Source organism: Haliotis rubra, unplaced genomic scaffold (genome assembly GCF_003918875.1).
Source record: "Haliotis rubra isolate DU_JTF1 unplaced genomic scaffold, ASM391887v1 Scf85, whole genome shotgun sequence".
Classification (NCBI taxonomy): domain Eukaryota; kingdom Metazoa; phylum Mollusca; class Gastropoda; order Lepetellida; family Haliotidae; genus Haliotis; species Haliotis rubra.
This window is the reverse complement of record NW_025767579.1, coordinates 6,692-21,239: the sequence shown is the minus strand read 5'-3', so window position 1 is coordinate 21,239 and position 14,548 is coordinate 6,692. Positions and strand designations below refer to the sequence as shown.

At 39.6% G+C, this 14,548-nt stretch overlaps 1 protein-coding gene and 1 long non-coding RNA gene across 2 annotated transcripts; both read right to left on the bottom strand.

The window, feature by feature from the left end:
* Positions 1-433: 433 nt before the first annotated feature.
* On the bottom strand, positions 434-11,589 carry LOC124262650. The gene is made up of 5 exons (XM_046697152.1): positions 11,499-11,589; positions 10,416-10,620; positions 3,113-3,243; positions 991-1,120; positions 434-552 (listed from the first exon to the last, which is right to left on the bottom strand). The coding sequence occupies exons 1-5, from the start codon at positions 11,551-11,553 to the stop codon at positions 516-518; spliced, it is 558 nt and encodes a 185-aa protein (XP_046553108.1). The 5' UTR covers positions 11,554-11,589; the 3' UTR covers positions 434-515.
* Positions 7,100-8,938, bottom strand: LOC124262652. The gene is made up of 2 exons (XR_006894663.1): positions 8,541-8,938; positions 7,100-7,323 (listed from the first exon to the last, which is right to left on the bottom strand). It is a non-coding gene; the product is annotated as an uncharacterized LOC124262652 (long non-coding RNA).
* Positions 11,590-14,548: the final 2,959 nt, after the last annotated feature.

Below are 14,548 nucleotides of genomic sequence, written 5' to 3'. Positions count from 1 at the left end.
ACTTATTGATTGATGACTGAAACTTGATATTATAAGTTGTTCACTGGTCACGACGGGGACATGGGTTGATGTACCCTCTATGTTTGTTTATGATGTTACATAAACCCAAGGGCCACGAGGGACCAGTCAACAACGTAGCAGACTCTTGAGAAACGGAAGCACACTATTGAGAAAGGGGTGGGGTGTGTGTGTGCACACTTTATCTTCACCCGTTTTCACGAGAGTTTAAATGGACATCTAAAAACTTCAGGACAAAAGAGGCGCACCTGAACACACCTCCTCTCTCTCTTTCTTACCCCTCGATCCCCACCGACCTGTGAAGATATATCAACAGAAAACTTTTTAAGACCTTGGAATGAACAGTTTGCATGTTTTTGTTAAAAGCTTTTTGAGCACATACCTGCTTGAATGTGGGCGTTAAAGACGTCATAATGTTGTTGATGATTGTGATTGTGGATCACCCACATTACCTCCTTCAGCCGCCACCAGTATTGACTGTTCCACCGATCAAACCGTCAGAAAGGAATACAGACTGATGACAGCTTTTCTGACCTGACATTAATACACACATATATAGTGGCAATAGGTAATCAACCTTTTATTCACATTAAGATTCCAATTTGATGTTCAGGTATTATAACTCTGTTATATGTAGATGATGGCCGAAAAAATGCATGTCATAACTAATTACGGATGATGTTCTAATTACGACATTACTGAATATGATGGTCGTATTCCTTATGCCAGGAATACTTGGGAATGGTAAATATCTTAAGAACCTGTTCATAAATATAAGTATGCCATTCTAAATAACATATAACACTGTTGTGGAGAAAAGGATGCAAACAACCAACAGTCATTTAATCAGGTTTATGGCAATGTGAATTGCAGTAATGTTTTTCAACACCAAACCCTTTTATCTATTTGAGACACATATACACACAAGTTGTATAATTTAAAGAACAGATATTTTATAACAGGAATACTCACATACAAGTTGTCTTGTGGTCAATATCTGTAATGTTGAGGTTAATATAATCGCTGGTTGTTAAGTAGCTGAAGGTAGAGCTGCAATCCGCTAGTTTGGACGTCATTTCAAACATGCAGGTTATGTTGAATTCTTCAGAAACAAATGCTTAGTTAAATACTGAACAGCAAAAAATTCCCTTTGGTGTAAAGGGAACAATAGCTATGAAAATTAAATGAACGGATCATTTAAAATTAGTGATTACACCAGGTGTTCGCGAAAACAGTAAAAGTGTCCTGCCCTACCGTTAGCAAGAACCATTTACAACATTTGTCTAAAACGTAGTTTGTGCCTGACGCCGCAGAGCAGTACGCCTGTCATGACAACCAAGGGTTACAAGGGCAGTGCCAAAAATGTATTATTTCAGTGACTGTAGTGAAAAGTACCATTTATCTGAGCATAATAGGCAGAAGCCAAATGGTTCTGTATTTAGGACTGAAGTTACATACTATCCCCCAAAAAGAAACGCATAGACGTTTTGTATTTTTTTAAATCTATCAATTACCTATTGTGTTCAAACAATCGTCAAAACATGTAACGAAAGTGGTGATAATATGATTTTTCATAATTGCACATGATAAAAATTGACTTTACCTGAAAATGTTGATTTTGATGAGATTTCTTACAATGATTAAAAACGCATATCCACAATGCAACAGCAAAGAGCATGCACTGTCTCGCTATAAAAATCCAGATTACTTCGGAAATCGGCATTCGTTTTGAAGGAGTTTCAAGGTCAAATCACTAGGCCACGTCTTGACGCTGCGACACGGAACATCACCATTGAAAGAATGCACTCTGGAGATTACCAATCTTCTGTTGCCAGGCGTCTGAATGTTAGTCAGAGCACGATATCACGGCTTGCAGCTCGTTACAACCAAACAGGTATAACAAATGACTCCGTACAGGCAGACATCGAGTCACCAGTGCAGCCCAAGATCGGTACATCCGGGGTACTACATTTGCGTGATCGTACTGCCACGGGTGAAACCACAGCAACCAGGGTGCCTGGATTTCGGTGGATATCCGGTCAAACGGTACAGAACAGGTTGAGAGAGATTGGACTGAAAGCCTGGAGACCCGACGTCGGGACCGTGCTACGTCGTCACCATCGTGCTCAACCTCTCCGTTATATAAAATTATCCACTTGGTTGTATAGACAATTCCTTCTTCTGAACTGATGTAAACATTCATGCTCTAAAGACTATTTGTGGACGAGTTATACATGTTTTAAATACAACATTTTCGCAACAGATTTCTGGCCTATGCATTTCTTTTTTGGGTTAGTATATCTTGTAACCTCTTATCTAGAAGACTTACTCCAGAAGTCAACTTTCTGTGCATGTCCAGCAATGTTCACGCTTTTGTGTATATCCGCTATTTTACTTCAAGATATGTGCCTGTATTTTTTCTTCGTGAAAATGCCCTTGCATATGATTGTTCCACTGGTGGAACAGTATACGTTCACGTTTCGCTGGTCACTGTGGTCGACATGCTTGACAGTGATCCATAAATAGAAAACGTCAGTGCAAAAGAATATCCAGTCTTGAAACAAGTGCTAAAGTATACTCTTGAGATTTCGTAAGATTATGGAAAGGGCATTGAAACTTATCCTATATGGGTTCGGTGACTTCTATAAAAGCGATATATATTTTCTGAGATATATGCGTATATTTACAGTATATAACATCGACATCTCTCTAATAAGGCGACATTAATGAATTTCTTTGGTCTTGTAGCTGCTGATAGGAAAGTACAATTCCTAATTTTGATTGTTCAAATTACGAAAACGTACCAAATAGAAATCTTACATCCACATTTTTCATAAATAATTCACTAAGATGTTTCATTTAACGTCGTTTTTATATACTTGATCTGGTTCATGGTCCATGGGTCTATTGCCTACTTGATTGTCTTACTTCCTTGAACTGTCGATGCTTTGTGACACCTGTGATATTCCCTCGTGTAATTTTCTATATTCTGTTCCAATTGGAAATGAAACCAATATTTATAATAAAGCATGCGGAAAAAATTATTTAAATTAAATCCGTCGAAGTGGTACATAAATATATACTCTATACTCACTGCCCAAGTTGGCGCAGAGATTGTCTTGCCACTTCTTATTCAGCTCTGAAGGTAGCATCTGGGTCTGGTTAATACATTTAGAGAGTATGTTGTTCACACGCACTCGCGCTTTCTGGTAAGTGTCAGGATTCCTAGAACAAGGTTTGTTAAATGACAGTGCTGTACCAAGGTCAAGGTTGTTTTGCAACAACGTTATGAAATACTCTATATGATAATGCAGCATTCCAGAAACACAGCCCCAACACAACCATGCAGTTGGTCGAGGAGGATAACTTTGCAATACTACTTTTTAACATTGAGCAATATTGCAATCTTAACATCACATCTCACTTCTTTCTACCGCTCAACAATGATCTCAGGTCATCCCATTTAGGGTCAGAGCGACCTTTCGTCAACAGTCGTCTGGCTACTGTGTATCGGCTTACATGGTGACCCAAGCCATGCGCCGCTGATGAGGTCATCGTCAGGTGGGATCTGGGAATTCATTGTGTAACGTACGGTTCAGCCACTAGAGAACTTTTTAAAAGTCTATACGTTCGTAGTTTATTTCCATTCAACTGTCCACGATCATTCCATAATTCTCTAAACCATTCTTGTTCGTCAACAGATTGAATCCACTCACAAGATAATTTAACATCAAGCCCTGTCATGTTATAGATGTCATGAACTGGATGCTGTAATTTAGAAAGTGTGCCATAGACAGAATTACTCCAAGAGCTGTTAAACTGTCGAGACCATTGCATAATGACACTTGACAATCTAGAGTCTGCCATACACTTCAGTTTACGCCAACACCTAAGTATTTCCATTTTTTGCTTACAGAAAGGACTGCTCCACCCCATCTCTCCTCTGACTACTAAATTAGGTGTTTTACAACCGACTCCCAAGAAAAATCTGCAGGCATGGTTTTGAACTGCGTTAATGCAACTAAACTGTTTTGTGACCCATATGGCAGCGCCATAGGTCAATATAGGCTGAACTAAATTATTATACAGCGTATTATAAACATTGTAAGTCATGCCACCTACTGACCTAAATTTGCAAATAATTACGCCAAGGGCATGACTGGCCGATTTTGCTATCTCTTTAGCTGTAAAGTTTAAATCGAGATTTTCCTGTAGCCAAATTCCAAAATACTTATAGAACAGAACAAGGTTTGTTAAATGACAGTGCTGTACCAAGGACAAGGTTGTTTTGCAACAACGTTATGAAATACTCTATATGATAATGCAGCATTCCAGAAACACAGCCCCAACACAACCATGCAGTTGGTCGAGGAGGATAACTTTGCAATACTACTTTTTAACATTGAGCAATATTGCAATCTTAACATCACATCTCACTTCTTTCTACCGCTCAACAATGATCTCAGGTCATCCCATTTAGGGTCAGAGCGACCTTTCGTCAACAGTCGTCTGGCTACTGTTTATCGGCTTACATGGTGACCCAAGCCATGCGCCGCTGATGAGGTCATCGTCAGGTGGGATCTGGGAATTCATTGTGTAACGTACGGTTCAGCCACTACAGAACTTTTTAAAAGTCTATACGTTCGTAGTTTATTTCCATTCAACTGTCCACGATCATTCCATAATTCTCTAAACCATTCTTGTTCGTCAACAGATTGAATCCACTCACAAGATAATTTAACATCAAGCCCTGTCATGTTATAGATGTCATGAACTGGATGCTGTAATTTAGAAAGTGTGCCATAGACAGAATTACTCCAAGAGCTGTTAAACTGTCGAGACCATTGCATAATGACACTTGACAATCTAGAGTCTGCCATACACTTCAGTTTACGCCAACACCTAAGTATTTCCATTTTTTGCTTACAGAAAGGACTGCTCCACCCCATCTCTCCTCTGACTACTAAATTAGGTGTTTTACAACCGACTCCCAAGAAAAATCTGCAGGCATGGTTTTGAACTGCGTTAATGCAACTAAACTGTTTTGTGACCCATATGGCAGCGCCATAGGTCAATATAGGCTGAACTAAATTATTATACAGCGTATTATAAACATTGTAAGTCATGCCACCTACTGACCTAAATTTGCAAATAATTACGCCAAGGGCATGACTGGCCGATTTTGCTATCTCTTTAGCTGTAAAGTTTAAATCGAGATTTTCCTGTAGCCAAATTCCAAAATACTTATAGAACAGAACAAGGTTTGTTAAATGACAGTGCTGTACCAAGGACAAGGTTGTTTTGCAACAACGTTATGAAATACTCTATATGATAATGCAGCATTCCAGAAACACAGCCCCAACACAACCATGCAGTTGGTCGAGGAGGATAACTTTGCAATACTACTTTTTAACATTGAGCAATATTGCAATCTTAACATCACATCTCACTTCTTTCTACCGCTCAACAATGATCTCAGGTCATCCCATTTAGGGTCAGAGCGACCTTTCGTCAACAGTCGTCTGGCTACTGTTTATCGGCTTACATGGTGACCCAAGCCATGCGCCGCTGATGAGGTCATCGTCAGGTGGGATCTGGGAATTCATTGTGTAACGTACGGTTCAGCCACTACAGAACTTTTTAAAAGTCTATACTTTCGTAGTTTATTTCCATTCAACTGTCCACGATCATTCCATAATTCTCTAAACCATTCTTGTTCGTCAACAGATTGAATCCACTCACAAGATAATTTAACATCAAGCCCTGTCATGTTATAGATGTCATGAACTGGATGCTGTAATTTAGAAAGTGTGCCATAGACAGAATTACTCCAAGAGCTGTTAAACTGTCGAGACCATTGCATAATGACACTTGACAATCTAGAGTCTGCCATACACTTCAGTTTACGCCAACACCTAAGTATTTCCATTTTTGCTTACAGAAAGGACTGCTCCACCCCATCTCTCCTCTGACTACTAAATTAGGTGTTTTACAACCGACTCCCAAGAAAAATCTGCAGGCATGGTTTTGAACTGCGTTAATGCAACTAAACTGTTTTGTGACCCATATGGCAGCGCCATAGGTCAATATAGGCTGAACTAAATTATTATACAGCGTATTATAAACATTGTAAGTCATGCCACCTACTGACCTAAATTTGCAAATAATTACTCCAAGGGCATGACTGGCCGATTTTGCTATCTCTTTAGCTGTAAAGTTTAAATCGAGATTTTCCTGTAGCCAAATTCCAAGATACTTATAGGCAGAGTTATATTCCAAAACATTAAAACCAATATTGAATGTAAAACTTGACCTGGCAATAGAAGAGGGACGATAGTGAACAACTTTAGTTTTCTGAATATGTACCATAATACGCCACCATGAGCACCAATCAGACACAACATCTAACATTCTCTGTAGTGACAACTCATCCGGGGCCATCAAAGCAATATCGTCAGCATAAAGGAGAAGACCCAGCATTACTCCATCGATGTCAATACCACATCCTAAGCTTTTAATTTCAGCAGCAAGATCGTTAATATACACTGAGAATAACGTCGGAGATATGTGCACCCTTGGCGGACTCCAGATTGAATTTCAAAAGCATGTGTGTATTCGTTATTAACTAGAACACTTCCAGAAGTGTTATCATACATAGCCTGAACTGCATGTAGAAACTTCCCATTACTTCCCAAATGAAGTAGTTTAAACCATAAACATTGCCTGTTAACTTTATCAAAGGCCTTCATGGCATCAATAAAATAAACGAAGGTAGACTGCTTATTACTATTCCTATTTTTAAGGACTGAATACAAGCTGTAGATATGTTCTTGCGTCCCTCGACCCGAACGGAAGCCATTTTGTTCTTCCATTAAGAAACTATTCCTTTCCAACCAACTAACAAGTCTAACGTTCAGAATGTCCGAATAGATCTTACATGGGACAGACAACAAGGAAATACCCCGGTATCCAAGTGGATCACGTGGATCAGAATCAGGTTTCTTGATTGGACTAATAAAGCTATGACGCCAAATGTCGGGGACAGTGTTAAACTCGAAACAAAAAACTAAAATTTTATGCAGGATTTTAATACATGATTTATTTTTTTAATGCCTCTGCTGGTAAACAGTCTGGACCTGCTGCCTTTCCACGCCTAGCACGTGCAACCGCATGTTCCACCTCACTGAGGAGAATGGGCAAATCCAGGTCACTAGTGTCAACGTGTGGGCGGGTCACATGACCCTTGTCTATTTCACTGTTGACATGTTGTAGGTGAGCGTTGTTAAAAGAAGAAATAATCAGCATCTGAGAAAAGAAGAGAAAAGTCATCCTGCCATCTACCAAGAACAGTTGCTCTATCCGTGTACACCTCGCCATCACTCACTACCTGCCAAGGGATACTATTAAGTCTACCCGTGAAGGTGCGGGTTAGAATGAACCTTCAGTAACCCATGCTTGTCGTAAAAGGCGACTAACAGGATAGGGTGGTCAGGCTCGCTGACTTGGTTGACACATGTCATTGGTTCCCAATTGCGCAGATCGATGTTCATGCTGTTGATCACTGGATTGTCAGGTCCAGACACGATTACTTACAAACCGCCGCCATGTAGCTGGAATATTGCTGAGTGCGGCGTAAAACTAAACTCACTCACTCACTATTAAGTCTATCACTAGAAATGCCTATTCTACCAAAAGTCCTCCAGAAAATTCGAGAGTCCCTATCTGCATGTTTATCTAGCAACCGTTGTTGTTCCTCTAGCTAAAACAGAACCTTAGCCCTTCTTAACTGCTTATCAAAGATTTCCCTTTCAGATACAAATACATGTTTAAGACCTTTCCTCTTAACAGAAGGTTTGCAGCCCAGCCACGCCCTTTCTGAGACCTTATATTCCCTTCTTAACTGCTTATCAACGATTTTCCTTTCAGATACAAATACATGTTTAAGACCTTTCCTCTTAACAGAAGGTTTGCAGCCCAGCCACGCCCTTTCTGAGACCTTGACCTCATCCCATTGAAGTTGTAGTTCTAAAGACCAATTAGGCTTATACATGGATTTACAATTGCGTGAATTATTACTCTTAGGCTTACCTACTGCAACTTTGTCTAATTCTGTGTATATAAAGCTTAGAAATTCTGAATAAACTGCTTTAACATCATGCTGAGCGTTAAGTTGTGATTCAAGTTTAATAATAACCTCATCACCCTAAAGAAAAGATGCTGTAACCTTACTACCAACATATCGTTTACACTCAAATCTACCGCTGTCGCACTCACTGCCACTACCTATATCATCATCATTATTCACATATTTACCCACAGTTCCGAACATAAGATAGAGTGGTCGGGAACACATCTTGGCATAATAATACCGTTGATGACTGAGGACATGGTAATCACATTAAAGGTTTTAAAATAATTAATATGCTCATATGCCGTTATCACGTAATCTACTACCAAGGCGCCATTCTTAATGAAAGTAAAGTCTTGAGAACCCAGGCGTCCATTCAACATGCACATATTACCTTCAATCAGAAAGTCGATACATAGTCCTCCGTGTGCATTAACTGTCTGGTCAATCACCTCTCTGTCGGGTATCTTCTCCACACCTTGAAAAAAGTCACACTCGTCTCCAACGCGCGCATTTAGATCACCACATATGCACAACACACCATCGATTTGGTATGTGTATAAATTCTCTAAAACACGTTGAAAAAAAATTCTTCATCGTATATACGTGATGAATAAGCAGGGGGCAGGTAGCAAACACACAACACAATACTAAAATCATTCCGCACTTTGATGATAACTTAGACCATAGCTGATCGTCGTCATCGTTATCTAAAAGAACAATGTTAAAATCTCGGAGAAATGTATCTTTAAGAAGGCTCCTACACCTCCAGAACCTCGTTTAGCTAGGTGATGTATCTTACGTCGGTTACTACCAAACCATCTGTAACCAGGGAGAGACAATGACGAGTTCCTCTGTAGGAACGTCTCACATACACCTACAACATCATAATTCAGATTCAATAAAACAGTTTCTCTGAATTCGCTGTTATCTCTGTCCCTCTGAGCCCAACCGCCAACATTCCAGAATCCCAGCCGCAAAATGTCCTAGTCTTTAGGTTTTGCTGGTACCATTCGGTTTTCATGGAATTTGAAAGCTTGGGATTTCCCAAGCTCATTGAGAATCGTCTGCATGTTGGCTCTTGCTGCGAGTTCTTGTTGAGCCAGCGTGGCGTCGATATAAACATTGGAGAGCTTTTTACTTTGTTTCAGGTTCCTTTTGTTAGATAGCAGTTTCTTCTTTTGTTCTACCGTCTCTAGCGTTATCATGACTGGTTCTGGTTTGTTATCTTGACGGGTTTTCCTTACCGCATGGACAGCGCGTACGTCGCTCAACTTGAGGCCGTCTCTGAGGACTTGGTTTACACGGTTGCAGAGCACATTCTCATCGTCTCGTTCCCGTTTGGATACGGGGAGATTGTACATGACCACACCACATTTCACATTGTCTCCACGGGATTTAACCATGTCAGTCGACAGTTTCTCAAGTTTTGTCATGCAGTCTGATAACTGACCGACAGCTTCTCCGTACTTCTCTCGTTCAACAAATAATCCGTGCTCAGCCTCTGAAATTTTACTTTTAGTGAATCAGTTTGGGTTTCTAGGTCTTCTTTCAGTCTCGAAGGTTCTTCTTTCAATGACTGTGTTAAATTTCGAGTCACCCGTAGTTCAAGATCAACTAACTGACCAGCAAAAGTTTTCTTCATTTCTTCTTTCATATCTTTTATATCCTTTAGAATTTCAACATTACTTACCTGGTCGGAGTTTGAAGTTTTCTCCATGCATCCTGTACCATTATTGTCTGTTTTATGTCTTTTAGATAAAGGAGCACTTACAGCTGTGCTGTTGAGTTAGGACGGCGTCAGTGTATCCACTGGCCTCCATGAGGGTGTCACACAGTTTCACTGGTGAGATTCACATAACGGTACACAACGGAAGTTTTAATGGATAAAGTGTCACAAAATGTCAGTTAGAACGGTAAAGAGGCTTATATCAATGATTATTTGACACTTTTTGTATATTCCGATTGGTTCTATCGCCGATGTTAACAGATTTCTTTCGTTATCTTCTCAGAGCTCGTTCATGCACGTCTACACCATACAGGGGCGGAAATACCAGTCAGATACAGAATGAAGTGGAATGCCATCGATTCCGAAGCACTCACTGAGAGCAAGTCATCGTTACAATTAGAGTCTATAGTAGCATTTCAAATATTAAATGTATCGTTTTTCCTTCTTTATCCTTATCAAACTCTATCCACCGTCACTGGTAGGACAAGAATACATTTTGTTATGATTATAAGTAGTATTGTAGGTCAGGTCCATACTTACCTACACATATCAGCTAAATATGCCGGGGTTATTACATTCGATATATACGAAGCATCTGACGAGTTGACAAGTTCCTGAATGGAAGCCACTTTGAGGGGGATATTGTACGCATCAAGACACTTCTGTGAAGCTACGAGCATAGACTGTGGATCAGTGCAGTTGACTTGCCGGTAGAGAGCGGTCACATTCAACGTCCCATCATTACCTGGAATTCAATGAGATCACTAAACACGTATGAACTGGTATGTATAATGAAGCAAGAGTTCAACTGTTCTCCATAAGCATAAACTGTCTTCGTTTGTAACCGAAAAATAGGTTTACATTAACAGATAAGCTTTCACAGAACGAAATAGATGAATTAGATAAATAGATGAATTAGTTCGACAGATTTGCAAACTGGAATCATAGTTTGCAATTGTGCCGGATGTCGTGGAGACACCATCAAGTGGGCGAGTGAGTGGTTATTGCTTAATGGCTCATCAGCAGTTTTGCGACTATTTGTGGTAGTGAGTGAGTGAGTTAATATTTAACGTCACATCGGCAAAATTTCAGCCATATCGTGACGAGAACATGTGATATTGAAATGAAATATTTGTATATTATAAAATACCTGCAGACGAAGGACAGTAAAACAACTAGAATATCACAGATATGGATGTAAAACTAGTAATTAAGTCTAAAACGTTATAACTATAGGAGAAAACAATACAGTATAAAAATGGACTATAAATCGCCAATAACTGAAGGTAGATCACTATTTGTGGTAGATACAATCCAGACAAACAATGTTTAGTTGGGTTCAAGTTTCCAGTAACGAAACCTGGGAAAATATTTCATTTTACAAACGCTTCCACATATGAAAGGTTTCGGATTCGTGAATCATTCATTCACACGGAATCTAAATTCCAACGGGCCCACAACTTCCACAAATTCAACACGCAATTAGGTCGTGAGATATCATTATTAACTATGCCAATTAAAGTTGGATACCTTCTGTTGTTTAAAGGTAGCTTGCAAAACACATGGTCCAAAAGTTAGCTTGACGGACTGTAAGTAAATACGACAGCATGTAAAAATGCCTACCTGAAACCAACGAAAACAACACCAACAGGTACAAAAGCCCCATTGTCCCAATCATTTCTGACAAAATTCTTCTGCATAATTACAGTGCTGATTTATATACTGGGTTTGGTACACTCCCACATTGTTATCTGTGCAGATTGTAACATCTGACTGATTACACAAAACCAAAAAAGATAACGCTGTTGCGAAATATTCTTGAAATTATTCTTTACAGAGCACGCGGATGGCAATTCCCAGATTACCTATTTTGACCCGTGCTGTATGTTGTTGAATGTATCTTCGACGCACGCACAAACTAGATATCGGTACAGATATGAAGAATAACAGACGTAAATGAACCATCTTTGGTCAGTAAGCTATGCCTGAACAATGTTCCTAATTTCTGGAATGAGGCAAAAACAAAAGTAAAATCTGGTACGTCTTATGTTATTTATGACATCACATTGAAAGCCATATTGAATTTGGCGGTTCCTTTTAATAATATATGGGCAATAATTATTTATTTGAATGCTTTTTCACAATTAACATACGAAAACAAATAAAACTTCTCAAGTCTTATTTTTTATTCTTCATCTGACCTTTGTGTAACATTCATTCAGACTGTTCCGGTCTAGGGCAACGTGTTAGTCACATGCACTTAGATTCATTCGGGGAGGAAATAATTGTCTTGATTGCACAGAAATGGAAATATGCTCAACAAAGGTAGGAACTGGACAACCACATAAATCTGAGGTGGGAGGGATGGGGGGTAAATGTTTTTCGCTCCTTGTTTGGCCAATAATTTGTAAGCAGCGTGAACATGGTACTGACGACCGATAGTCACATGCGGTCACATGCAGCGGGTCACGTAATCATCTAAGTGATCGCACGTGCACTGGAATGCAATCACGCAGACATTGCCAAGAGGGAAACGCACCAACAAGTGCAAGTTTTTATTATCAAAAGCCTACCATGAGTAGGCTCGATGCTGGACTGTCAGTTGCAGCAGTTGCACTAACTCCTGGGAACCATTGCAGATCGACCAAGCCCTTTGTCATTGCATGTGACGTCACACCAAGATGGCGTACATATCAAGTCACGTCATCTCCGCAACAGATTTGCGACTTCCACTTGCAGCCAGTTGTTCAGATGTAGAGTAAGATTGGCATTTATATTTGATCCGCCAATTAAGGAGGTCAGGTGTAGAGTGTCCGCACAGACAATCAGGAATCAACAAGGTCGCAATGTGTAGCAACGTGGGTCATGCACACAATCACATGTGTAATTTTATTACCTATCGGGGTTCATAAATATCGGGGTTCATATTTTTCATACGTTGCCCTAGGTCAAACTATCACTTTGTCATGGTGACGTGACGTCATGAACAATGCTATGACGTCACGTTTCTTCTGTGAAGTTGCGTTCTACATGCGGCGACAGCGGGTAGCCAGCGGGTAACCAGCCCATGTTTGAAAGTAGAGTTGGGTTTACTTTCCTCAATTTGACGACTTCGGTAATAAACAGAATATTATATTCCTGCCCATATACTATGTTTACGACACTGGTGCCGAAATATCGGTATGTCCCTCGCTTCTCGCTCGGGAAATACCAACATTTAGGCACTTGTGTTGTAAACATAGTATGACATGGACACTCATATAATATCCTCTATATATACTCTCCCGAAAAGTGAGTGAGTGAGTTAATATTTAACGTCACATCGGCAATATTTCAGCCATATCGTGACGAGAACATTTGATATTGAAATGAAGTATACGTATATTATAAAAAACCTGCCCACGAAGGACAGTAAAACAACTAGAATATCACAGATATGTATGTAAAACTAGTAATTAAATCTAAAACGTTTTAACTATAGGGGAAAAACAATACAGTATAAAAATGGGCTATAAATCGCCAATAACTGAAGGTAGATCACCATACCAGGGACCATGGGGACTTACAATACTTTTGCTACCTGCATGGACCCTAGATGGATTTACACCATCCCCAGCCATTGGCGACAGAAGAGAAATCTAGCCATAAATTAAAAGCACACATATTTTACGATTAAAACCGTGGCAAGCCTAAATTTACTTTGAAAGTTTTTGGGACTTACGTACCCTCTCAGGAGGACAATAATTTTACGCTACTTCAACCCCTCTTGAGGATACAGCAACTAACAATCTTAGTTGAAAATCTGAACTACAGATTATAAAACCTCATCTATTTACAAAACATATATCAAAATTCATTTAACAAGTCTATCTCTTTAAAAAAAATCAATGATTAAATGATAATTAACATTACTTAAAAGGTCCTTTACTGTTTTGACAGTAAAATATCTATCCCTTATGGTGGAGAATTCAAGACAGTCAAGCAGGACATGCTTGACCGTGGTTCTCTCATCACAAGGGATACAAAACGGAGGATCCTCACCTTTCAATAGGTACTCATGAGTATATCTTGTGTGGCCAATACGACATCGTCGTATGATGACCTCCTCAAATCTGGACTGACAACCCAAGTAGGTGTAACCAATGTAGGGTTTTATTGCATGTAATTTATTAATACCTACTTGGGTGTCCAACGTCTTCTGCATCAGATCACGGATGTAAGTTCTAATGCTAGCTTTGTAATCAGAGTATGGAATTAAAAGTGGTGTCACAGATTCGTTGAGTGCTGCCTTGGCAGCAAGATCGGCCATTGTGTTCCCAGAAATGCCAACGTGGCTGGGTAACCAACAAAAGACGATGTCGCATTGGCCAGTAGCAAGATCATTATATAATTCGATTATTTCAATTAAAAGTGGATGTTTGCAAGAGAGATTTTTAATAGCCTGAAGGCAAGAAAGAGAATCTGAATAGATTATATATTGTTTACGTTTGGGATGTCTTTGAATATATTTAAGAGCTGTTAAGATGGCGTTTGCTTCTGCTGTAAATATAGAGCTGTTATCCGGTATTCTAGAAGATATTGTTCTGGATCCAATGACAGTGGCACATGCCACTGCGCCACCGTCCTTGGACCCATCTGTAAAGAAGGATTTGCATGTATTATATTTGATTTTT